Genomic DNA, 27,689 nt, shown 5'->3' on the forward strand with positions numbered 1-27,689 from the left:
AATTTGTTCGATACTGTTCTTGGAATTGTTTCAAGTGAATGCAATTCTTTCTTCTACCAAACCTTTCAGGAGTCATGAAGAAATAACCTCATAACCATCTGACATTCCCACCCACACCCTCTTAAGTGCCATCGATCAACTTCAACCTCATGGACATTTCTACCCAGATTCTTGCCAGCATCCTAACTATCAATACAACATGTCCAAAACTGAACTTATCATTTCCCCTATATCCATCTCTATTTTTACTTTTCTCTTAATGATTCTGTCATCTTTCCAGAAAGTGAGGCTTGAAACCTGAGTTATCTTTAACTTTTCTTCCTCAACACCCCAAAGCTTTCAAATTCCACACCCTGCCTCCACAGGTTTTTTACTTTCTTTACTACAATCCCTTCCCTAGATTAAACTGTCATCAACACTCATCTGTACTGTAAATAAAACCTATAAACTGACATCTGAAGATCCTACCACAACTTCAACCTCTTTCTTCCATATCCTGGCAAGAGTACTGCTCTGAAACACTCATGAGGTATTTTTCTACGTGACTTAAAAAACTTCAGTGTGAGTCTCTATGATAAGGCTTAACAGTCTCTCATCATCTATACAATGAAGCCCAAACTTTCTAGCAAGCCTTTTAAAGTCTTTCTAAAACTCAACTCAGTCTCTGTCCTCTTTATCACCTCCTTCTAGAACCATTACTTTCATTTCTCTATACCATACACTAAATTAATTGATGTACCCTGAATTCTGCTACCTTCTTCGTGCCTTGACTCAAGCTGTTCTCTGGCCCTGAAATTCTTCTCCTGAAATTCATTTGGCAAAGGGCTCTCTTTATCTTTCACTACTTAGCTTCGATACCACCTCTTCCTGAAGTCTTCTAAGACTGCCCCATCTGACTCCTCTGAGGCCACATAGCACTTTCATTTGTACCTCTACTACAGCATTCATCAAGATTCTTACAGTTAGTTATGTACCAGTCTGTTTTGCCCACCAGAGTGTTGAGTGTCCTGAGGGCAAACAAATAAATGCTGCAGATGATGCATCTTTGTATCTCTCATAGTGCTTAATATAGCATAATTAATAAAAGACATAAATTTTTAGTGCTAGAAAGGACCTTGAAATTAATCTGGTATCCACTCCTTTTAGAGAGTCTCAACAAGACAAAGAATTTTACCCAAGGTCATAAACTAGTCGTGGCAAATATGGGATGGTTACTCAGATAACAAGCATTTTCCTGAGCATTTTCCACTATATCATACTATCTTGCTCAGTAAAGGACTGATGAATTTAAATTTAATTTTCAAACTCTTCATGCATAGTTACCTGTCCTTCTGGATTGTTGCAAAGAGAGGGTTCAACTTCCAAAGGAGTATCTGAGCTCTGAGATTTTATACTAGGTGCTTGCTGAAAGAAAATAAGCACACCTCAAAAATTCAATTCTTGGGACTTCCCTGGTGGCTCAGTGGTTAAGAATCTGCCTGCCAATGCAGGGGACATGGGTTCGAGCCCTGGTCTGGGAAGATACCACATGCCGTGGAGCAACTTAGCCCGTGTGCCACAACTACTGACCCTACCTTTTAGAGCCCACAAGCCACAATTACCGAAGCCTGCGTGCCTAGAGCCTATGCTCCACAACAAGAGAAGCCACCACGATGAGAAGCCCACGCAACACAACAAAGAGTAGCCCCCGCTCGCTGCAATTAGAGAACGCCCAGGTGCAGCAACGAAGACCCAACGCAGCCAAAATAAATAAATTAATTAATTAATTTTAAAAAATTAAATTCAATTCTTGGAACTTCCCTGGTGATCCAGTGGCTAAGGCTGTGCGCTCCCTATGCAGGGGTCCCGGGTTTGATCCCTGGTCAGGGAACTAGATCCCACATGCCGCAACTATGAGTTCATGTGCTGCAACTAAAGATCCTGTATGCTGCAACTGAAAGATCCCACATGCCGCAACTAAAAATTCCACATGCTGCAACTAAAGAAAAAAAAAAAGATCCCACATGCTGCAATGAAGACCTGACACAGCCAAATAAATAAATATTTTTTAAAATAATAATTTTTTTTAATTATTAAAAAAATTCATCTAGCCCTCTCAAGTCCTCCACTTTGAGGAGCTTGTCCAGAAATTAATAAAGCTGGTTCTTTGACTTCTAAAAAAAAAAAATTCAATTCTTACATGGTCTCCACAATAGCAGAAGCAAGGACCATTATGTTGCATCAAAACGCAAGCTAAACTGAGGCAATTCACCAAATGAGAAATCAGTGCAAGCCTCTGGAATGTAACAAAACCAGCAAAATCATCACCTTCTCAACAACCTACCACATCCCCAGGCCTAGACCTTGCTTCCATATCCTTTTCTTTGACTGTTTTCTCTTCTTTCAGGTTCTTAGAAATAACTGGTTTGGACACTGGAGAATTAATTCCTCCTATTTTATTATTCTGAATCAAATGATGGCCAGTATCCCGGAACAAGCTAAATGAACACTTGGTCTGAAAAGAAAGAAAGAAACAAAAAAATGTAATGACTCACAGGCAAATGAAACAAACTCAGTAAAAACCCACATTATTCATTAATATCATTTAGTTTTCTAGACAATTTCAATATGGTACAATCAGAGATGGATAGGAGAAGCAAAAAACAATTGCCTTGTCGTACTTGTTGAACAGGTGAAACCATCACAGAAACATAGCTGCCTACCCTGTTTTTTAAATTAATAAGAGAACTTTCAACCTGGCTTGATTTGGTGTCTCATAACTTATTACCAGAAAGCTTTTAAACTTTGACACATAATTTCAGATTAACTTTAAGTGGTAGAATTTATTTCTGTACAGGAAATATCATCTGTCTAAATACTACTGGCCTATCAATTATAATTTGAAGAATAGTGCAAGTTTAAAGTAAAAATTTGTATGGGAATATTCAAACTATAGATAAATAACTGGAAAAGAATCTTAAAATAATTTTTAAATTAAACAACATGGATGAATCTAAATGTAATTTATGCTAAGTGAAAGAAACAAGACCAAAAAAAAACAAAAAACAAAAGAGGGGAGGAGTGGACAGAGGTGGGAGAGAAGGTTAACAGATGAGGATAATGGATATTTTCATTATCTTGATGGTGGTGATAGTTTCACAGATGCAAACCTACGTCAAAAGTTTTAAATTGTACACTGTACATATATGCAATTTATTGTATGTCAATTATACCTCAATAAACCTAAAAGACAGTCCAACAATATTAAAGAAAAATTATAAATAGTAAATATCACTCACAATCTTACCACCTCTACAGTAATTGCTGTATTTCATATATTCTAAGATGCAAACTGTTTCAAATTTTAACATCTCTGGAAGAGAGAACTTTACATGTAAGTGGTATTATACAATATGTAGTCATTTGTGTCTCCCTTTCATTCAGTGTGTTTTTGAGGTTCATCCATATTATAGCATGTATCAGTAGTTCACTTTTTTTTCCTTAATAAATTTATTCACAAAATATAGTGAGACTGTAGAGGGTCTGGGGGCTGTACACGGGCAGGGCCCTGGGGAGCTCTGTATATGGGGCCGGGAGACAAGGGAGCCTCCAGGTGGAAGGGTATTTTTTAATAAAAAAAATAATGGGCCGGGCGCGGTGGCGCGTGCCTGTAGTCCCAGCTACTCGGGAGGCTGAGGCAGGAGGATCGCTTGAGCCCAGGAGTTCTGGGCTGTAGTGCGCTATGCCGATCGGGTGTCCGCACTAAGTTCGGCATCAATATGGTGACCTCCCGGGAGCGGGGGACCACCAGGTTGCCTAAGGAGGGGTGAACCGGCCCAGGTCGGAAACGGAGCAGGTCAAAACTCCCGTGCTGATCAGTAGTGGGATCGCGCCTGTGAATAGCCACTGCACTCCAGCCTGGGCAACATAGCGAGACCCCGTCTCTTAAAATAAAAAAATAATAATAATAATAATAATAATGGGAGGTACAACCACCCCTCCCCCCTCCCTGATTAAAAAGACACAAAAATAGACATCTCTGAGGTAAATGGGGAGCCTGGGGGCTTAAGGGTGTTGAAAGGGTACTTCGTGTTTTCTGCCGACACCGGTCACACACTGGAGCATTCTCCAATTCTAGCTCTTCTTCCCTGGTGAAAAGGCTGAAGCTATCCCGCAGAGACACCTTGCCCCCAGCAAATCCTTTCTTGGGGATGGGCAGGAACAGGTCACAAAAAACCTCGGAGGTCGTGGAGTGACACCCACAGGCCTGGCACTTGAGACAACTTTTCAACTGGCCCACAAACAAGTCCACAATCTTGCTGTCCTCTCGCTCGAGGTAAGCTTCCCATTAGGTTGGCTCGGTTGTCACCGCTTAACTCAGGTTCTAGCAGAGCCCCTCCGCAGCAGGGTGGGTAGGGAGCTGGACTATTGGCCAGAACTGGTGGAGCCCGGCGGCCTCGTCAGTTGATTTCGAAGTGTAGCAGCTCCATGAGGAGCTTCAGAAACTCTTGGGCATCCTGCTGGCTGTATCCAGAGAAGGAGGGAACATATTTCTGGAAGACATCTCGGAATCGAGTAGGATTCACAGCTTCGCAGGAGTCAGGGTGCCACAGGGCACCAATCACATCTGCAAAGCCTTCAGAGTTCACTTTTTTTTTTTTTTTTTGCAGTACGCGGGCCTCTCACTGTTGTGGCCTCTCCCGTTGCGGAGCACAGGCTCCGGACGCGCAGGGTCAGCGGCCATGGCTCACGGGCCCAGCTGCTCTGTGGCATGTGGGATCTTCCCGGACCGGGGCACGAACCCATGTCCCTTGCCTCCGCAGGCGGACTCTCAACTACTGTGACACCAGGGAAGCCCAGTTCACTCTTTTTTTAAAACAGCTTTACTGAGATAAAATTAACATTCCATACAATTCACCCGTTTAAAGTGTAGTCAAAATTCAGTGACTTGGGAAAAAAAAATCTGATTTACAGGCCTAGGCAGCACCTTCCTGAGGATGTTTTTCTGCTTGGTTGAAACACAATGAAATATTTATAATTTTGGATATTCTCTGTTTAGGCTAGGGGTACTATAGACTGCTAGCCCATGAAGATTAAAATGGAATTCACTGGGCAATATCTAACCAAGTATCAGAATGGAACAGGCCACCAACAAGGGTGAAAGCAGGTTCTGTTTCAGCAGCAAGTCCAACAGAGACAAGGAAGTAAATTATTCCAGTTTTGCTCCAGGAAAAAAAAAAATTCAATGATTTTGGCATATTACATTAATTGTAGTTCATTCCTTTTTTACTGCTAAATAGTATTCCCTAATATAGATATGCCACAATTTGTTTATTGATTCACCAGTTGTGGGCATTTGGACTGTTGTGAGTTTTTAGCTATTATGAATAATGCTGCTATGAACATTCATGTACATGTCTTCATGTAAATGCAGGTTTTCAGTTCTCTTGGGTAGGTTCCTAGGAATGATTTTCTGGGTTGTATGGTAAGTTTATGTTTAACAGAGATTTTCTATATAGTTGTTCTGCCAAGTATTGAGAGTGGAATATTGAAATTTCTAAATGCTACTGTCAAATTGTCTATTACCCCTTTCAATTCTGTTGGGTTTGGCTTCATGTATTATGAGATTCTGTTGTGTGTATTCACTTATAATTTACACATTATATATAATAATTTATAAATCCTATCTTTCTGATTAATTGACCCTTTAATTATTATGACATGCCACTCTATGTCTTTAGTAATATTACTCATCTTGAAGTCTATTTTGTCTGATATAAATATAGCTACTCAGCTCCATCATGCTTTCTATTTGCATAGTATATCTTTTCCATCCTTTTACTTCAACTTATGTGTGTCTGAAGCAAAATGTATTTGTTATAGACAGCATATCATTGAATCTTGATTTTTTTTAATTGAAGTATTAGTTCAATTACCATATTGTATCAGTTTCAGGTGTACAGAAAAGTGACTCAGTTATATATGTTTTTCAGATTATTTTCTATTAGAGGTTATTACAAGATATTGAAAACAATTCCCTGTGTTCTGAAGTAAATCCTTGTTGCTCATCTATTTTATGTATAGTAGTTCATGTCAGTTAATCCCATACTCCTAATTTATCCCTCCCCCCACTTTCTTTCCCCTTTGGTAACCGTAAGTTATTTTCTATGTCTGTGAGTCTGTTTCTGTTTTGTATATAGATTCATTTGTATTATTTTTTAGATTCTACATAAGTGATATAATATTTATCTTTCTCAAATCTTGATATTTTTAAAATGCAGTCTCATAATCTCTTTCATTGGGGTGCTTAGACTACTCACATATAATGTTATTGTTGAAATATTTACATTTATTATTTGACATTTTGCTATTTCTTTTCTATTTATCTTGTCTTTTTTGTTCCTCTCTTCCTTCTTTAAGTGCCTTGTTTTAATGTTAAATATATATATACTTGAGTATATGCATATGGTATATGTACACAAACACAAACACACACATACACACACACACGCTTTTCTTAGTGGTTGCTTTAGAGATTACAATATGCATCTGAACTAATCACAATCTATTTCACACTGAGACTAATTTAATTCTGATAAAATATATAAACTTTACTGTGCTATAGCTCCATTCTATCCTCTTTCCTTTATGCTACTATTATCATATAAATTACATCTATGTATGTTACAAACCCAATAAAACTAATGCTTTATATAATCACATCTTTCAAAGAAATTAAGAGCAAATATGAGAAAAACATATATTTCTAAAATCTTTTATACTTACTTACATTTAACCATTTCTAGTGTTCATTTCTTCTTGTGGATTCAATTTATCATTTGGTTTATATTCTTTCAAGCTGAAGGACATACTTTAGTAATCCTGGCAAGACAGGTTTATTAGCAACAGATTCTTTCAATACTTGTTTATCCATGGATGTGTTTATTTCACCTTCATTTTTGGTTGATAGCGTTTTCATTCAACACTTTGAATCTGTGTTTCCATTGCCTTCAGGATTCCATTGTTTTGGATGAAAAATCAACTGTTAACCATGTTGGTGCTCCCCTGTAAGTGATGAATCATTTTTCTCCTGTTGAATTCACAATTTTCTTTTTCTTTCAATAGTTCACTATAATGTGTATACTATAGACCTCCATATGCTTTTCCTACCTGGAATTCTCTGAACTTCTTAGGCATGTAGATTAATGTTTTTATCAAACAGGGGACATTTTCAGACATTATTTTTATATACATAACTTCTGCCTCTTTCTCTTTTCTCCTAGGACTCTCATTACAATATGTTGGTTGCTCTCCACCAAGATCTCCATTTCAACCAACGACATTGTCAGCCATGGGTCCTTCACCCACTGCTCCAAATTTTGTGAGCCCTCTCTGTGGCAGCAAAGTTGCTGGCCCTCACAGCCCATCCTGCCCTAGAAGAACCACCTCACTGATTAAGCTAAATTAGAGAAGAGGTAGGGGGAGGTGGTTTAGGAGCAGATCTAGGCAAGAATGCCTCAAACTCCATTGTTTTTCATGCATGAATACTTCTCAGTTTGTTGATGCCTTTGGTCAATTTCCAGAGCACTGAAATGGCATTTTGTCAATTTGTCCAGCTTTACAGTTGCTTTTAGGGGGAGAAAATTTGACAACCTCCTCACTCAGACATACCCAGAAATGTTTCCTCCCCAGTATTTTTCATATATTTAAAAAATTATGATTATATATTTTTAAAAAGTTGTGATCATAGTGGATGTAGTTTTATATCCTTTTTCATTTAACAGACTATCACATGCATCATCTGTTTTTAAAGTTTTCATGAGAATAATTTTTAATATATGCACAATATTCTCCTTCATATGGGTATAATAAAAGTAACAGGCAAAAATGTTTGTGTGTCAACTATATCCCTAGTTCTTTACATATTTTATCTCATTTAATATGTAAAACAATTCTAGGAAACAAGCAGTGTCTCCATTTTACTGATGAATAAAGTTAAGAGAAATTTAGTCACTTGCCCAAAGTCAGTAAATGGCAGCCTGTCTGGCAGTTCCAGAATTCAGTATAGAAACTGGCCTGACATCAAAGCCTATAACCTTTCAGTTAATATATTGTTTCCCTCAGATTCACCAAAAATATCTTGATATGATTGATACAATAAAGTGCTTTATATTTTAGAAATAGTAGCCATCTTCTGATATGTATTCAAATATTTTTCCCAATTTTTTAGTTACATTATAATTTTGTTAATGATGGTTTCTTCTATGTATAGAAGATTTTTATTTTTTGGCAATCTAAATCTTTTATATCTTTCATTTGTTTTCAAGCACAGGAAGTCTTCCCTTAATTCATATCTTTAATTAATAGACACTTCTATTTTTATAGACTTCACATTTAACTTATTTTAATAAACTCACTTGGAATTTATCATGATCTATGCTATATGTAAAATTTTTGCTTTCTTTTTTTCATTTAACTATCTATAAAACATTAATGATTATCTTTTTAATGGATGCATATTCCACCATTTTTATTTACAATAATTTATTAATCCTTTCTCTATTATTAGACATTTAATCTTAATTTTAGTCTTGCTATTATTGATCCCCAAAAGTTTTCATGAATAGGAGGGTTTTGATCCTATTAAATGATTTATTTCAGACAAATCCCTATAAGTTTGATTTCTGATTCAAAGGATACTTATATAGAGTTTATGACTCAGTTGGTTTTCAAACAGCTGATGGATCTTTCATGACTCTGTTATTGAGAAATACTTGTTCTAATAATGATAAAATAGTAATACGTTTTTGTTGTTATTACTGTTGTGTTTTACAAAGCCTCACTTTCTCCTAAGAAGAAACATGCTAAAGTTGATTTTTTGCTTAAATAAATAAATAAATAATGTGTATTTTAACACCTGAAAATTGCAAGAACTATATTATAGCTCATTAATCAGTACATATATTTAAGTTTTTGCATACTTAACACACAATACTTCATTATTTGGAAGATTTTCTTTCCAACTTTATTGAGGTAAAGTTGAAATACAGGCTTACTCTGGAGTTATTACAAGTTTGGTTCCAGAGCACCTCAATAAAGCAAATAACTGCAATAAAGCAAATAATGGTTATCTTGGTTTCCCAGTACACATAAAAGTTATGCTTACACTATACTGTAATCTATTAAGTGTACAATAGCAGTGTCTTAAAAAACAATGTACAGGGACTTCCCTGGTGGCACGGTGGTTAAGAATCCACCTGCCAATGCAGGGGACATGGGTTTGAGCCCTGGCCCGGGAAGATCCCACATGCCATGAACAACTAAGCCCATGTACCACAACTACTGAGGCTGTGCTCTAGAGCCTGCGAGCCACAACTATTGAGCCCACGTGCCACAACTACTGAAGCCCACGCGCCTAGAGCCTGTGCTCCACAACAAGAGAAGTCACCGCCGCAACGAACAGTAGTCCCCGCTCGCCACAACTAGAGAAAGCCGGCACACAGCAGTGAAGACTCAATGCAGCCAAAAATTAAAAAATAAAAGTAAAGATCTTAATTTAAAAATACTTTATTGTTAAAAAAGGCCAAAATGATTACACTAGTGACAACACAGATCCCAGATCACAATAACAAATATAACAATAATGATAATGTTTGAAATAGTGTGAGAATTAATAACAGGCGACACAGAGACACAAAGTGAGCAGATGCTGTTGGAAAAATATCACCCATAGACTGGCTCATCATCTCAGGGTTGCTGCAAACCTTCAATTTGTAAAAAAAAAATGCAATATCTGTGAAGAGTAATAAAGCAAAGGGCAATAAAATGAGGTATGCCTGTATAATAAATTACATATTTAAAGTATACAATTTGATCAATTTTGACATGTGTATACACATGTGAAGCCATTACTGCAATTAGAATAACCAGTATTTCCATCATCCTTAAAACTTACCTCATATTTCTTTTGTAGTCCATTCTTCCCTCTATCCCTGTTCCCAAGCAACCACTGATCTGCTTTCTGCCACTACTTTCTGAAAATTGTATTTCATTGGCAGTATACAGCATGTACTCTCTTTCGTCTGGTTTCTTTCATTTATCATAATGCATTTGAGATCCATCCATGTTGCACGTGTTAATAGCTCATTCCTTTTTATTGCTGAGTAGTAGTCCATTGTATGGCTATACCATATAATTTGTTTTTCTGTTCACCTATTGATGGAGATTTGGGTTGTTTCCAGTTTTTGGATTCCATTATCCTAAAGTTTTTAAGGTTCAAGGGCAGAATACTTCAAGGTTCCATATTTAACATCCCAGTATACCAGCTGGTTCCAAATATCAATTGCAAAGCTATGTGTGCTAAAGATGCAGGTAAACACATACATAAGAATAAATTAGGATGATACCCTCTCTTCAAATTTTTCTTACCTTTTCATAGACTGTGCTACCTAAGTAAGGGTAAACATGAAAAGCTCCCCGAATCCTCTTCACACCTGGATACAGCAATGGCACCATATTAACATAAGCCACACCATGAAATGAAAGCCGACCTTCATCATCAGTCTAAAGGAGTAAAAACAGAGAGCTGTTAGTGCTACAGAGTAATGTAGCTAAAGTATGGAACTCTGACTTAGCAGTTCAAAGACCTGACTTTAGGACTAGCTGAGCTACTTGATTTGGGTCAGTTACGTAGACATTTTGGGTCTCTGCTCATTTATCTATTTATTAAACCCAATTATTTATAATTGGGTTTAAAAACACCATGATCTCTGAGATAACGTATACTAACACTATGAACAGTAAAGATAATAGTTGGATCAACACATATGCAAACTAATTAATAATATATATTCAACCAAAATGTCAATTACACCATGTTGCTTCTTAGAAAAAAAGTGAAGCTTTGCAAAAATCAGTAATAACAACAAAAGCTTAAAAGAAAACAGATTGTGGCCTTAGCTTTAGTTTACAGATTCATATGAATGAGAGGGGTCTTACAAATCATCTGCATCATTGACGACAAATAGGATTTAATTTATGCTTAAGTTCTAACCAATTAGTGGAGGTGTTTTAGAATACTGTGTTGAGAAAGATTCTGTGTCCTTATTTGGGTTCAAAAGAAAAGAATGCTTTGATTGATCAGTAATATCTGCCATGGATGAAGGAGGATGACTGACAGTCTGCTGTCATGTATTTGCCAACCCTAATCTCATCTAAATTCTCATTACAAAGATGAAGAACATGTCGGTAAATATATTTTAACATAATTTTTAATGGTTGTATGGTTTGCCATAGAAAACTTTTATAAGGAAAAAAATCAGTGAAAGAAAGTTTAGTGAAAGAAAAAAATCAGTTTAGTGAAAGAAAACACATTTAATTTCTACAAGGTTAAAAGTAATCTCTTTGAGGGACTTCCCTGGTGGTTCAGTGGTTAAGACTTCACCTTCCAATGCAGGGGTGAGGGTTCGATCCCTGGTTGGGGAGCTATGATCCCACATGCCTAGTGGCCAAAAAACCAAAACATAAAAAAAGAAGCAATATTGTAACAAATTCAATAAAGATGTTAAAAATGGTCCACATCTTTAAAAAAAAAGTAATCTCTTTGATTTAGCTGATTATAACAATAATTAGAAATTAGATTAAAAGCCCTATCTTCAATGTGATAACATTATATTGCTTTAGAAATCTAAGGAATGTTAGCCAATACATATTATATATTACAAAGATACCAAAACCAGACAAAGATATCACAAGAAAAGAGAATTACAGGCCAATATCCCTGATGAGCATAAATGCCAAAATCCTCAAAAAATATTAGCAAACTGAATTCAACAATACATTAAAAGAATCGTATACCATGATCAAGTGGGATTTATCTCAGGGATGCAAGGATGGGTTAATATCCACAAATCAATCAATGTGATATACCACATTAACAAAACTGAAGAATAACAATTATATGATCACCTCAATAGATGCATAAAAAGCATTTGACAAAATTCACCATCCATTTATGATAAAAACTCTCAACAAACTGGGTATAGAGAGAACATACCTCAACATAATATAGGCCATATATGACAAATCTAAAGCCAACATCATACTCAAAGGTGAAAAGCTGAAAGCATTTCCTCTGAGATTGGGAACAAGACAAGGATGCCCACTCTTTTTTTTTTTTTAACATTTATTTTTATTTATTTGTTGATTTATTTATTTATTTTTGGCTGCATTGAGCCTTCGTTGCTCTGCACGGGCTTTTCTCTAGTTGCAGCGAGTAGGGGCTACTCTTTGTTGTGGTGCGCCAGCTTCTCATTGCAGTGGCTTCTCTTATTGCAGAGCACGGGCTCTAGGCATTTGGGCTTCAGTAGTTGTGGCACGCAGTTTCAGTAGTTGTGGTTAGCAGGCTCTAGAGCACAGGTTCAGGAGTTGTGGCGCACGGGCTTAGTTGCTCTGTGGCATGTGGGATTTTCCCAGACCAGGGCTCAAACCCATGTCCCCTGCATTGGCAGAAGGATTCTTAACCACTGCATCACCAGGGAAGTCCCAAGGATGCCCACTCTTACCACTTTTATTCAACATAGTATTAGAAGTCCTAGCCACAGCAATCAGACAACAAAAAGAAATAAAAGGAAAACTGGAAAGGAGGAAGTAAAACTGTCACTGCAGACAACATGATATTGTATATAGAAAATCCTAAAGACACCATCCAAAAACTACTAGAATAAATGAATTCAATAAATTTGCAGGATACAAAATTAACATACAGAAATAAGTTGCATTTATATATACTAACAACAAATTAGCAGAAAGAGAAATTAAGAAAACATTCCCATTTTAAAATGCATCATTGGGATTTCCCTGGTGGCGCAATGGTTAAGAATCCACCTGCCAATTCAGGGGACACGGGTTCAATCCCTGGTCCGGGAAGATCCCACATGCCACGGAGCAACTAAGCCCATGTGCCACAACTAAAAATCCTGCATAAAGAAACTAAAACATGCCGCAATGAAGATCCCATGTGCTGCAACTAAGACCCGGTGCAGCCTAAATAAATAAATAAATATTTAAAAAAATAATAAATGTTTTTGCACAGTGAAAGAAACTACGAACAAAATGAAAAGGCCACATACTGAATGGGAAAAAATATTTGCAAACTATATTTCTAAAAAGGGGTTAATATCCAAAGAACTCATACAACATCAAAAAAAAACAAACAACTTGATTTAAAAACGGGCAGAAGACCTTAATAGACATTTTTCCAAAGAAGGCATACAGATAACCAACAGACACATGAAAAGATGCCCAACATCACTAACAATCAGGGAAATGCAAATCAAAACCACAATGAAATACCGCCTCACACCTGTCAGAATAGCTACCATCAAAAGACAACAGACAAGCACTGGCGAGGATGTGGAGAAAGAGGAAGCCTCATGTACTGTTGGTAGGATTGTAAATTGGTAAGATCCTATGGAAAACACTACAGAGGTTCCACAGAAAATTATAAATAGACCTGCCATATAATCTAGCAATTTCACCTTGGGGCATTTACCCAAAGAAAACAAAAACATGAACTTGAAAAGATATATGCACTCCAATGTTCACTGCAGCATTACTTAAAATAGATATGGAAGCAACCTAGTTGTCCATCAAAAGATAAATGAAGATGTGGTGCGTGTGTATATATATATATATATATATATATACACAATGGAATATTACTTAGCCATAAAAATTGAAATCTTGCCATTTGTGACAACATGGATAGATCTAGACAGTATTATGTTAAGTAAAATAAGTCAGACAGAGAAAGATAAATACCATGTCATCTCACTTATACATGGAATCAAAAAAAAAAGAATAAAACAAAACAAAAACAGACTCAGAGATACAGAGAAAAACGGGTGGTTGCTGGAAGGGGTGGGAGAAACAGGTGAAGCAGCTTAAGAGGTACAAACCACCAGTTATATAACAAATAAGTTACAGAGATATAATATACAGCATAAAGAACGTGGCCAATAATATTGTAATAACTTTGGGGACAGATGGTTACTAGACTTATCATGGTGAACACTTCATAATGTTTGCAAGTGTCAAATCATTATGTAGTACACCTGAAATTAATAATATTGTGCAACAACTATATTTCAAGTTTTAAAAAAGATTTTTTGCAGGGGACATTTCTTAGGCTATTTCCCATGGTTTTCTTCTTCAGCATGATAGGAAGCAACTGTTGGCATAGTAAGTGGGATGAACTGGAAACACAGTCATTTGGACAAATGCATTTATTTTTATCATAAACAAACAAACAAAATACAGTAGAGAACTTTTCTAGGCTCATCAAAGCTGTATCTTTTCAGAATAGTAGTACACCTATGAATCCTATTACTCTAATTAGTGGGCTAAAACAATTTAAGTAGGTAAGTCTAAAATAAATTTAGAAAGATGTAGTAGGTTGAACCATATTGCCAATATTTAACTACTTTTGATGTATTAAAAGGCTATTTGGGGGCTTCCCTGGTGGTGCAGTGGTTAAGAATCTGCCTGCCAATGCAGGGGACACAGGTTCGAGCCCTGGTCTGGGAAGATCCCACATGCTGTGGAGCAACTAAGCCCGTGTGCCACAACTACTGAGCCTGAGCTCTAGAGCCCACGAGCCACAGCTACTGAGCCCATGCTCTGCAACAAAAGAAGCCACCGCAATGAGAAGTCTGCACACTGCAACAAACAGTAGCCCCCACTTTCCGCAACTAGAGAAAGCCCGCACACAGCAACGAAGACCCAATGCAGCCAAAAAGAAATAAATTAAATAAATAAATTTTTTTAAAAAAAGAAAAGAAAAGCATTAAAAAAAGCTATTTTTCATGGTTCTACCCATGTTAAAACTATAATAAAGAGCTAGAGGAAAACAGGATAACTGAGAATAAAGCCTAAATAATTGTTAGTGGACAATAGGGAACTAGGGTTACCAGTCATCCTGATTTGCCAGGAACAAGGGAGTTTCCTGGGATATGAGACTTTCAGCACTAAAACCGAGAAACTATTAAGCAAATCAGGATGAGCTGGTCACCCTAGGGAGCAGCCACACAGTTCATACTTTCCTTTGGTATCAGAATTAGAAGCAGAAAAACAGGTTGGGTCTGACCCAGCATTTCTTATATAAATATTTTTAAGTAAACTAATTTACCTTCTCAAATTTAGCAGATTTCCCTTTGGGTACAGTAACCAGAGGAACCCTTGTGATCTCTACAGGCCAAAATCGGCAATCAGCAATTCGCTTCTGAAAACTGCAGATCAAAAATCAGCCCATTAGCATTACATGCAAAAATGGGGTTAGTATAATTTAGGTCAAAAGGAAGTATTCCTCACTTAAAAAGTAATGGAATGCACATATGTAAAAATTCTTATTAGGCGTGTGGGCTTTTAAAATCTTCTCATAGGGCTTCCCTGGTGGCGCAGTGGTTGAGAGTCCGCCTGCCGATGCAGGGGACACGGGTTCGTGCCTCGGTCCGGGAAGATCCCACATGCCACGGAGCAGCTGGGCCCGTGAGCCATGGCCGCTGAGCCTGCGCGTCCGGAGCCTGTGCTCCGCAACGGCAGGGGCCATGACGGTGAGAGGCCCGCGTACGGCAAAAACAAAACAAAACAAAAAAACCTTCTCATAGCAATAAAATTCCAAAAATAATTATACTATACTGCTAGCAGAAGCAAATTGTATATTTTTGAGAGCAGTCTGACATCATGAATCAAAAGTCTTTAAAATGTTCATAGCCTTTGACCCACAAATTCCACTTCTAGTGATTTATTCTAAAGAAATAATCAGACAAGTATCCAAATAGTATAAAGTACATTTATTTCTAATGTGAAAATAATCATAGTAAGACTTCCATTGTCAGCTCAAACACATAAAGAGCTTGGAAGTTATCACTCCTGTCCTCACAACAAGAAAAGAGCTGGTCAGGGACTTTCCTGGTGGTCCAGTGGTTAAGAATTCACCTTCCAATGCAGGTGATGAGGGTTCGATCCCTGGTGGAGGAACTAAGATCCCACATGCCACAGGGCAACTAAGCCCGTGCACCACAACTACTGAGCCTGCGCACTCTGGAGCCCTAGCGCCACAACTAGAGAGACTGTGCGCAGCAACTACTGAGCCCGTGCACCACAACTCGAGAGAAGCCCACACGCCGCAACAAAGAGCCTGTGTGCCTCAACTAAGACCCAATGCAGCCAAACAAATACATTAATTAAAAAAATAAAGGCATATGTAAGAAAAAAGCTGGTCAAACTGAAAATCAATGACTTTTCTTAGATCCATCTAAGAATTAAGTTCACAGGGCAAATTGCCACCTGGAAGTTTAGAGAAACAGGCAAGTACAGAGAATCACAGCTGAGATCAGCTTACAGGCATCAGAAGGCATTAGAGCCAGTAACTGGTAGAAACACTTTAATGATAATTTTGAAAGATTGTTGGAGGCTGAGAGTGAACTAACCAGAGAGTTAAAAACTCCTGGGTGCCCAGTCTTAGGGGGTCCCCCCACGTTCTTGGGTTTTAAATCAAGGAGCTCCATCAGACTCTCATTGTGAAAGCAAGAGAATAGCCTTAGGCAGGGAGAAAGTAAAGGTAACCATATTAAAATATGTCCAGAGTATTCTCCATAACAAAGGCCTGCTCTGTAAGGGAAACTACTTCACCAGAGTTTTATCTGACCCAGGGAAAGGGCAATTAGACAACTCCAGTCCTATTTAGCCTTCCTGTCTCACACGAAGAGAGGAAGAAAAAAAGACTATTACACACTTATGAAGTCACAACCTATGGGCTCAAACCCATTAAAATACTGAGATTTAATCACAGGATTATAGAACACTTCCCTTCCCCAACACCTTACCGCCACACATCAACAGGATCCAGTATAATAACAGTGAATTATAACTGAGAATCTGCAAAACACAAACCCTGTTTAGGAAAGAGCTCTTAGCAAAACCAAAGACAACAGGGAAGGAGCAAAAGGACACTGAAGCCTCTAGCATCTACAGCTACAGCAAGTGTTAAACACAGCCTACCTCCTAGCCAGGTTAACATAAAAACTCACAGTAAAAAACCTAATTACCACATTTCTTACTACCCAAAACATAATGTCCAGTTTTCAATAAAAAACTACAAGGAATGGTAAAAGGCAAGAAAAAATACAGTCTGAAGAGACAAGGCTAGCATATGAACTAGACTCAGATATGACACAGATTTTGAAATTACCAGATAGAAAATTTTAAATAACTATGATTAGTATGTTAAGAACTCTAATGGATTAAGCAGACAAAATGCAAGAACAGATGGGTAATGTAAGCAAAGAGATGGAAATTCTAAGAAAGAATCAAAAGGAAATGTTAGAAATCAAAAACACTAAAAAAAAGGAACAATTCTTCTGATGGGCTTATCAACAGACTGGACATAGCTGAGGAAAGACTCAGTGATCTTGAAGCCACTGAGCCAATAAAAACTTCCCAAACTGAAATGGAAAGGGGAAAAAAATTTAAAAATCACAACAGAATATCTAAGAACTGTGGGACAATTACAAAAGGTATAACAGGAATACCAGAAGGTGAAGAAAGGGAGAAAGAAGCAAAAGAAATATCTTAAGTCATAATGGCTACAAATCTTACCAAATTAATGGCAGATACCACAGATCTAGGAAGCTCAGAGAACACCAAGCACAATAAATACAAAAAAAAAATCTACACCTAGGTATATCATATTCAAACTGCAGAAAAACAAAGAGAAAGAAAATCTTGGAAGAAGTCAGAGAAAAAAACACCTCACCTATGGAGGAATAAGGATAAGAATTACATTGGGCTTCCTTTCAGAAATCATGCAAGCAAGAAGAGAGTGGTGTAGAAACAAACCACCAACCTAGAATTCTGTATCTAGTGGAATTATCCTTCAAAGGTGAAGGAAAAATACTTTCTTAGTCAAACAAAAATGGAAGGAATTTGTGGCCAGTAGACCTGCCATGCAAGAAATGCTAAAAGTTGGGGGCTTCCCTGGTGGCGCAGTGGTTGGAAGTCCGCCTGCCGATGCAGGGGACACGGGTTTGAGCCCTGGTCGGGTAAGATCCCACATGCCACAGAGCAACTAAGCCCATGCGCCACAACTATTGAGCCACGTGCCACAACTACTGAAGCCCGCATGCCTAGAGCCCGTGCTCCCAGCAAGAGAAGCCACGACAATGAGAAGCCCACGCACTGCAATGAAGAGTAGCCCCCGCTCGCCGCAACTAGAGAAAGCCTGCACACACAACAAAGACCCAACACAGCCAAAAATGAAAACAAATAAATTTAATTTTTTTAAATGCCTATTAAAAAAAAAAGAAATGCTAAAAGTCTTCAGAGAAAAGGAAATGATGTGGGCCAGAAATGTGGATCTACATAAAGAAAGGAAGAAAATCAGAGAATGAAACAGATTAAAGTAAAATAAATTAAAATTTTTTTCTTATTTTTAATTAGTCAAATAGATAACTGTTCAAAGTAATAATAGTAACAATGTGTCCTTAATAACATATCAGCAAATCAAATCCAACAATGTACATTAATATTATATACTACTGTCAAATTGGGTATATAGGAACTCTGAAATATCTGATCAATTTTTCTGTAATCCTAAAACTGTGCTAAAAAATAGTCTATTATTTGAAAAAAACAGAGATTTTCATTCAGATTATACATATATTGATAATCCTCTATTTCTCACCTCTCCCTAATCTCCAGGTCACTGTGACAGAGACCAATAGTTACCCACACAAAACTGTGTCATGTTCTGCTTTAGTATATAAATCCTGATCTAGTCTGGGTGACAATGTGTCCAACAAAACCATTATTTCCTAAGCCTCTTTTGCATCGAGAGATGGCCAATGAGATGTAAACAGGGGTTGTCAGATTCCAGGGAGGTTCTATAAGAGGGGCTAATACAGCCAGCATGTGTCCTTTTTTAATCCATAAGCACTCCCCTCTTCCAACATTCTGACAGGAATGTGAAAGTGCTGGCTGGAGCTCCAACAGCCATCTTGAACCATGAGACAACCTTGTGGATGGAACGTACATGTTAAAGAAGGTAGAGCAAAGAGCAAGATTGAGCCTGGATATCTAATAATACTGTAGAGCCACCACACATACCAGCTCTGAACGAAACAAGAATCCCCCATGGTTAAGCTACCATCACTAGAAGCCTGCTATTAGCAGATGTGGTGGAAGAGAACCTCAGGATCACCTTAACTCAAATATAAATAAACAAAAGTAACATTTCTTCCCACCTACATCTCTGTTGGTTAGACATATTCCCTCCCTCTTCCTACCTGATCACTGCAGGAGGATCAAGGTAGCAGCGACTTTCCAAGTCCCAAGTAATCCTTTTCTTTATGCACTCTGCTTGGTTCCTAAATTCCCTGTCCTATAAAATCATAAGACAGAGACTTTTACTCTCTCAGTATGCCATGGTTGTCTCCTGCTCCATCTGTGGGGCATTCTTTTAATGGATTTGGTCACAATACTTTTATTACTACTACTAATACTACTATAAGTATGACTACTACTGAAAATACTACCACCATCTTAAAGTTTAGGGTACTTTACTATTAATACAGTATATAAAATAAAATACTTATATTATCCTTATATCAATCTAATACTAACTGCCAAATATTCACTCACATAACCTTAATCAGTGATTCTCAACCGTGGATGCATATTAGAATTATCTGGGAGCTGATAAAAAAAAAATCAAAAACTGGGCATTGGTATTATTTTAAAAGTAAATTCTTATGTAATTGGTCTGGGTTAGAGCTTGGCCATGGTCACTATTTTAAAAGCTTTCCAGGTGACTGATGAGCAACCAGGGTTGAGAACTAGTTATCTAAATTAAAATGTAATATAAAATCTAAATATCTAAAATAAAATATCTGATCTAAATGAAAACATTAATGTAAGAAGAGCATGAATTTTTAGTAATCACAATGATGAGAAAAGACACTGCACAATGTTTTTAAAATACTGCTAGCCTTATCTCTATTTAAAATATTTAGAATCAGATACTGAAAGTAATTCAACCACTCATTGTAAAATTACTTTATTGAATGTTTCCACTAATGATTATCAGCTCATTCAAAATACATTTGCAAATGTGTTTACAGCATTTTCTATGCTCTTGACAAACATAGGTTGTAGAAAAATGTGAAGTAAGAGTGAAAGCGAAAGAAAGAAAGAAAGAAAGAAAGAAAGAAAGAAAGAGGGAGGGAAGGAACAAAAAGAAAATAATTTCAACAACTGAAATGTTCACCAACAGGAGACTGGTTAAGCAAGTTAAAGTATGTCTATACTTTAAAAAAAGTATATCATAAAGCAAGTGTTAGCGCAAGTTCGTGTGCCGAATGCACAGCGAGGCCAAACAAACCAAAACGTTGGAGTTTGGAGCAGAGAAAAAAAGGTTTATTTCAGGGCCATGCAAGGATACGGGTGGCTCATGCCATAAAATCCCCAAGCTTTCTGAAGAGTTTCAGCAAAAATTTTTAAAAGCCCGGTGTGGGGGGGGCAGGGGGGTCGCAAGGTATGTGATCAGCTCATGCACAATTCTCTAATTGGCTGATGGTGAGGGAACAGGGTGGTGTCACAGGGGTTAACATTTTCAGTACTTAGGCTCCAGGAGGCCTGGGCCTATGTGCTCATGGTCATCTTCCATTTGGTGGGGGGTTTTCACATCTGTAAAACAGCTCAGGAAATGTGCCTCAAATATTATTATCTAGGTACTTCAGAGAGGAGCTAAAGCAGAGGATGTGGGGGAAAGGCCTGTCCCCAGAAGGTCCCATAGGGTCCTGCTCTGTTATACAAGTACAAATAAAGAAAGAAAAAGAATGTGGAAGAAATCTCCAAGATACACTATAAAGCGAAAAAAGCAAGTTGCAGAAGTGTGTGAGTATGCCACCATTCGTGAAAAAAAAAAAAGACAGGGAAAGAATACGTGTAGGTATGCTTGTGTATGAGTATGTGAAGAAAAAACACATTTTCCCTATTTCCAATATGATTAAGCACTTTATATATACTCAATTAAAAAGAAATAAACATTTCACACTTGAGATAAAGCAAAAATAGCAGAGTCTTCTTGACAGGTTCTAGATCTCAAAACAGCAAGACTTTGAATACTTCCTATAAATCTGGACTCCCTAAAGAAAAACAATTTGATCCCTGACTTTTACTACACTGATGTCTTTGAGCCAGTCTTTCTGAAATCTGACTCCCTTGCATCCTTTTCAAGGAAACTTTACTTTTCTAAATGTTTTTGCTTCTGAGTCTTCTTTTGACTATTTACTTTTGCTTTTATATGCGTAAAAATGTAACCAGAAGGAAACACAAGAAACTATAACAAAGGTTAACTACCAGGGTGATGATCTGGGAAGGAATTAGGAAGAAGAGACATGGAGGAGGGGGGAGGAGACTTTAACTGCATATCTCTTAATGTTTTATTTTGACCTGTAACTGTATTATAACCTACTCATAAATAAATAAATTTCAAATAAAATAAAGAATAAATATGAATTAAATCAATGATTTTGTTTGTTGGACTTAAGAAGTCAGGAAATATTTTAATCAGAACTTTATAGATAATTGTTTTATTTTGACATACACCTGTTTTATTTTAAGAGGTGATGGATGTATATGAATTACAGTGATTTACAAACTGTAAACATATGTTTTATCATATGTCAGTGCACTGAGATTATCACCAAACCCGCCTAATTCTCTCACCTCAGGATGGTTGAGTTCCCCTTCTTCTTCCTCATAGGGCCCACCAACGATGAAAGCATCAGGAATGTTATTAGCTCCCGGAGCCAGAATGTTGGCAATAGGCCATTTTTTGGGCCGAGGAACAGGTTCTCTTTCCCCTCCAAGCTTCAGAGTTCCATTCTTGAAGAAAATGGGATAGTCTTTCTACAGAAATAAATACCATGTATCAGGAAATTTTGTGAAAGACTTTGAAGTGGACAAAAAAAGATTACTGAAGTGTCTTTTCAATGGAATGCCAGGTGTTGTCTAACAGATCCTTCTGTGATTATCTGTTTCTAAAGAGGGGCCTGTGTCCTTCATTGTCTTGCTATTTTATAATTCCATAATTTATAGAAAATTGATAATAATGCAAATTATTCTTGTCCATAGATATGGACATGTATTTTGTCCAGTGGAGATATAATTGATCATTGCCCTATGGCTGATAAGTTTTGAATTATTAGCAAATATATTTCAAGATTCCTAGTTGCTTGTATATATGGGTCATTTGTTCAGATTCTCCTTTTTCAAAAATATTTCTTTATTTGGCTGGGTTGAGTCTTAGTTGCAGCATGTGGGATCTTCACTGTGGCATGTGGGATCTTTAGTTGTGGCATGAAAACTCTTAGTTGCCACATGTGGGATCTTTAGTTGTGGCATGAAAACTCTTAGTTGCCACATGTGGGATCTACTTTCCTGACCAGGAATAGAACCCGGGTCCCCTGCACTGGGAGCACAGAGTCTTTAGCCACTGGACCACCAGGGAAGTCCCCAGATTCTCCTCTGAACTGGTTTAAACACTTTATGTCATTTTATATTTATATGAGAGTCATGATGTACCTTTTTAAAACTTATCTTTTAAAAAATAAACAAATCTGACAAAGGGCTAAAAATATAGGCATTTTCATATCTGTAATTTATCTAAAATATACTTGCAATAGAAAATTGATAAAGTTATAAACAGACAATTTATAAAAGAGAAATTCAAAAATCCAACATTTAAATAAAAACATGCTAAAAATCATTAATAATAAGTGAAATGCGCATTAAAACAATGAGATACTATTTTAAACTGTAGATGGGCAAAGTCAAAGTCTGAAAATATTGTGTTGACAGCATTGTGAAGAGAATGGTATGCTTATACATAGTTGATGGAAGTGTAAATTTGTACAACTATGGAAAGCAATTCTGTAGCCTCTTATAAAAAGTAAAATTGGCATAACCTGTAACTCAACTATTCTAGTTCTTTGGGTTAAGTTTTAAAACTTCTGTGAAGGAGGGGCATTTCTAGAATAGCAGAGTAAGAATCTTTGAAAATCTGCTCCTCAAAAAAAACCCAAAAAAACCAATGCCAGCAAAAATTGTCAAAATTAAGGATGCCAAGACCACTCAGGGCTTCCCTGGTGGTGCAGCAGTTAAGAATCTGCCTGCCAATGCAGGGGACACAAGTTAGAGCCCTGGTCCGGGAAGATCCCACATGCCGCAGAGCAACTAAGCCCGTGTGCCACAACTACCGAGCCTGCGCTCTAGAGACCATGAGCCACAACTACTGAGCCCACGTGCCACAACTACTGAGCCCACATGCCACAATACTGAAGCCTGCACACCTAGAGCCCATGCTCGCAACAAGAGAAGCCACTGCAATGAGAAGCTCGCTTACCACAATGAAGAGTAGCCCCCACTCACCGCAACTAGAGAAAGCCCACGTGCAGCAACAAAGACCCAATGCAGTCAAAAATAAATAAATAAAATAAATAAATTTATTTAAAACAAAAGACCATTCAATAGGGACAGGACAGTCTTTTCAACAAATGGTGCTAAGCAGGTGCTAGTTATTCACGTGCAAAAGAATGTAGTTGGTTCTTACCTAACACCATATACAAAAATTAACTCAAAATGGAGCAAAGGCCTAAACATAAGAGCTAAAACTATAAAACTCTTACACACAAACACAGGGGGAAAAGCCTTGTGACATCAGATTTGGCAATGATTTCTTGGTTACGACAACAAAAGAAAAAAATGGACAAATTGAACTTCATCAGAATTTAAAATTTTGGGGTATCAAGAGACACTAACCAGGGACTTCCCTGGTGGTCCAGTGGCTAAGACTCCATGCTCCCAATGCAGGGGGCTGGGGTTCGATCCCTGGCCAGGGAACTAGATTCCACATGCTGCAACTAAAGATCCCACACGCCACAACTAAAAGATCTCACATGTGGCAACCTAACGAAGAATTTATGTGCCGCAACTAAGATGCGGCACGGCCAAATAAATAAATTATTTTAAAAAGACACTCAACTTGGGCTTCCCTGGTGGCACAGTGGTTGAGAGTCTGCCTGCCGATGCAGGGGACACGGGTTTGTGCCCCGGTCCGGAAAGATCCCACATGCTGCGGATTGGCTGGGCCCGTGCGCCATGGCTGCTGAGCCTGCGCGTCTGGAGCCTGTGCTCCGCAACGGGAGAGGCCACAACAGTGAGAGGCCCGCATACCGCAAAAAAAAAAAAAAAAAAAAAAAAAAAGATACTAACCAGAGTAAAAACGGCAACCAATAGAATGGGAGAAAATATTTGCAAATCACATATCTAATAAGGGAGTAATAGCTAAAATATAGAGAGAACTCCTAAAACTCCAACAACAAAATGACAAACAACCCAATTCAGAAATGGGCGAAGGACTTGAATAGACATTTCCCCAAAGAAGATATACAAATGGCCAATAAGCACATGAAAAGATGCTCAACATCATTAGTCACCAGGGGGATGCAAATCAAAAACACAAGGAGATGCTACTTCACATCTATTAGGATAGCTATTATCAAAAAACAGAAAATAACAAGTGTTGGTATATGTGGAGAAATTGGAACCCTTGTGTACTGCAGGTGGGAATGTTAAATGGTGAAGCAGAATTGGAGATTTCTATACGAAAAATGTAAAATGGCAATAAAGCAGGTAAGAGTATTAACTAATTACATTTTTTTAGCAAGCAATTTGGAAATCTCAAGAGCCTCAAAAGACCCATACACAAGCATTCTATAGAAATCTGGACTAAGAAAATAACCTGGAATTAAAAGAAAGTTTTGTATAATAAAGTACATTATATAAAATATATGCATAAAAGTAATCTGTGTAGAAATACTACATCCAGGGCTTCCCTGGTGGTGCAGTGGTTGACTGCAGGGGACACGGGTTCGTGCCCTGGTCCGGGAAGATCCCACATGCCGAGGAGCAGCTGAGCCCGTGAGCCATGGCCGCTGAGCCTGCGCGTCCGGAGCTTGTGCTCTGCACTGGGAGGGGCAACAGTGAGAGGCCTGCGTACCGCAAAAAAAAAAAAATACTACATCTAAAATTGTCAGATTTTAAATGTTTTATATATATTCCATCATAAATATGTATGTATTGATATAAATTATATATTGATATATTATATTATATATATATTGATATATATTATATATATATATTATTGATATAAATTATTGATATAAATTATATGTAGTATATATATATACATGTATATAACATGTAAACTATAAATATTAACATGCATGTATAAAACAGAAGTAAACTTTATGTTTTTGAGCCTAAAATAAATCTCAGCCATTAACAGAGCCTGCTTTGAATGAAATCTTAGAAGGTGAGGAAGAGATGACCATATGAGTGTTTAAATCTCTATAAATATCTTGCTGTAAGTCTTTACCTCTCCAGCTGATGGAACTTGCAGACCAACCATGAAGTTCTGCAGCAGCCCCATTGGAATGAAGGATTCGGGCACAGAGTAGGCAGCCTCCAATGTGACCTTCAGGAGATTGCCTCCTGAGATCTGGGCTGTGGTCAATAAGGGCTCCGCCACAAATACTTTAACTTCAAGACTGCACTGCTGTATAAGAATAAAATTACGCAGACATTTGAAAATGCTAGAGGCCTCCCTTTTTTCACATTATCTCATTTGAACCTCACATCATTGCTCAAGGTAAGAAGGTCAGGTTTAATTATTTCCATACAGAGGATTCAAATAGCTTTTTTAAGGTCCCATGAGTTAGAGATAAATCCAAGAAGAGAACCTTATCCCTAAGCTAGAGCCCTTCCCTTCTCTTCTTCTATAAGATCTAAGGGAAATCAACAGTACATAGACTGGGACACTGGACCAAGGAAGGTAGATAGAGCCCAGATATCTACCTCTTTCCAGCACAAATCACATGGAATGACAGAAGGATATTAAATGATTATCTTTATATCCAATAAAACAATAATACTACAATAGCCCTGGAAAACAAGAAATGCCATCACTGGACTACACATTTTTAGGAATCATTGAAAGACAGAAAGCAAGTTAAATCAGATCTACCAAAAAAACCTAGAAGAAACCAATCACATCCTAAAATAAGAGGAGAGAATCACAGCAGATGTAGGAGTGGATTGTGGCAGCTCGAAGGTCAGAATCAACAAGAATCAGGAAGGGGCTTACATCAACAGTTAAGTAAGGAACTGCATTCAGAATAGTTGGGGCAGTTGGGTCTTACTTGTGCAAAACTGAAGACAGCTGTGGTATCTGCTGAGAGTGAGTGTACTTGCACAAGAGTGGCAAAAGCAGTGCCCCAAGAAGCTACTGATCCCAGGAGGAACTGGGAAACAAAGTCCAGAACACAAACCAGTAACACAGCCTACCAATTCATGCTTCCCCTCCTCCAATGACCAGAGGCAGGCTACCATGCCAGAAAGTGTATTAGATGCATTCATATACTATTTAATTTAATTCAACAGGTCATAGTTAAAGAGGCATTTCCATGGTTAAGCCTTCCCTGCATCTACCCCTGGGCAAAGTAACAGATACCTACTCTGTGTCCATATGCCCCAACCCACCATTTAATCACACTGGTCATAACCTCTGATGTGTAGATTATGAACTCCTAAAGTAGGAGTTTCCTTATTCATCTTTGTTTCCCAGAACCTAGCACTATCTGTGCCTGTGAAAAGAAGGTGCCTGATGAATTGGACTCAACTAAATTTAACCTTAAGAGCAGACAGGCTTGACTGAATATCAGGCTGATATGTTAAGAGTTAAAACTCTAATTACCTTAATACCTGATCGAAGAGCTTCCAAGGGCGAGCCTGGCACAGGGTGCAATGGGACCATCGTTTCAAACGAACTCTCTCCTGCGAAAAGAAGGCCAAGTCAAGCCAAAGAAGGAAGGGTTAGGCAGAAATAACTGTGCTCATCTTTCAGTGAATCCCTCAAACTCACTGAGGCTGATTTTTGCACTTCTCTGGAACTAAGTTTTATGAGAAATAAGTTTATTTCTGCTTTTGAGCAAATCACACATCTGACCTTCCAGTAAAGGAAGAAGGTCCACCACAGCTTGACCAAGAATCATGGTCTTCTCCTCTTTCTGTTTCTTTTCCTTTGGTAAAACTTCAGTCATCGTTACTAGAAAAATCAAAACAAAGAAAATGAGAACATGTCTAGCTCACACATCAGATAACCAAGGTGCAACAAACAAATCATTGTCAGAGAAATTCAAGTTAAGAGAAATGAACTTGAAACTTGAGAAGGCACCATTATTAGTGACTTCCAGTGGAAGATACTGGACCTCCTCAGTGACTTATTAATCTTTTTGCATGCAAATTATTTTTAAAAAGGATTTTTACATCATAATCATGTACACACATATGTATAAACTTACTGATACATATGATTATAACAAAGTTTCATGTAATATTCATCCTTAGCTCAAAATCCTTAGGTATTTTCTATTCTATTTCATGTATAAGAAATTACTGGTCATGACTCCCTCAATCAATTTTAGGAAAGACTAAAAATCATCATCTGGGACTTCCCTGGTGGTGCAGTGGTTAAGAATCCGCATGCCAATGCAGGGGACACGGGTTCGAGCTCTGGTCCGGGAAGA

The 27,689-nt window shown here is 37.7% G+C and overlaps 1 protein-coding gene and 1 pseudogene across 1 annotated transcript in view; both read right to left on the reverse strand.

Annotated features, from left to right (window-relative positions):
- The window catches only part of CFAP70 (cilia and flagella associated protein 70), an 86,926-nt gene that overhangs the window by 42,837 nt on the left and 16,400 nt on the right, over window positions 1–27,689 (reverse strand). Inside the window, exons 3-11 of the mRNA XM_060126370.1 lie at window positions 27,110–27,208; window positions 26,858–26,937; window positions 25,481–25,660; window positions 21,766–21,948; window positions 19,323–19,417; window positions 15,167–15,266; window positions 10,408–10,542; window positions 2,324–2,494; window positions 1,324–1,404 (exon numbers count right to left, since the gene is read on the reverse strand). Coding sequence (XP_059982353.1) covers window positions 1,324–1,404; window positions 2,324–2,494; window positions 10,408–10,542; window positions 15,167–15,266; window positions 19,323–19,417; window positions 21,766–21,948; window positions 25,481–25,660; window positions 26,858–26,937; window positions 27,110–27,208 — 1,124 coding nt within the window. The remainder of the gene's footprint in view (window positions 1–1,323; window positions 1,405–2,323; window positions 2,495–10,407; window positions 10,543–15,166; window positions 15,267–19,322; window positions 19,418–21,765; window positions 21,949–25,480; window positions 25,661–26,857; window positions 26,938–27,109; window positions 27,209–27,689) is intronic.
- On the reverse strand, window positions 3,608–4,619 carry LOC132507467 (ubiquitin carboxyl-terminal hydrolase 21-like; annotated as a pseudogene).

Source organism: Lagenorhynchus albirostris, chromosome 16, assembly GCF_949774975.1.
Source record: "Lagenorhynchus albirostris chromosome 16, mLagAlb1.1, whole genome shotgun sequence".
NCBI lineage: Eukaryota > Metazoa > Chordata > Mammalia > Artiodactyla > Delphinidae > Lagenorhynchus > Lagenorhynchus albirostris.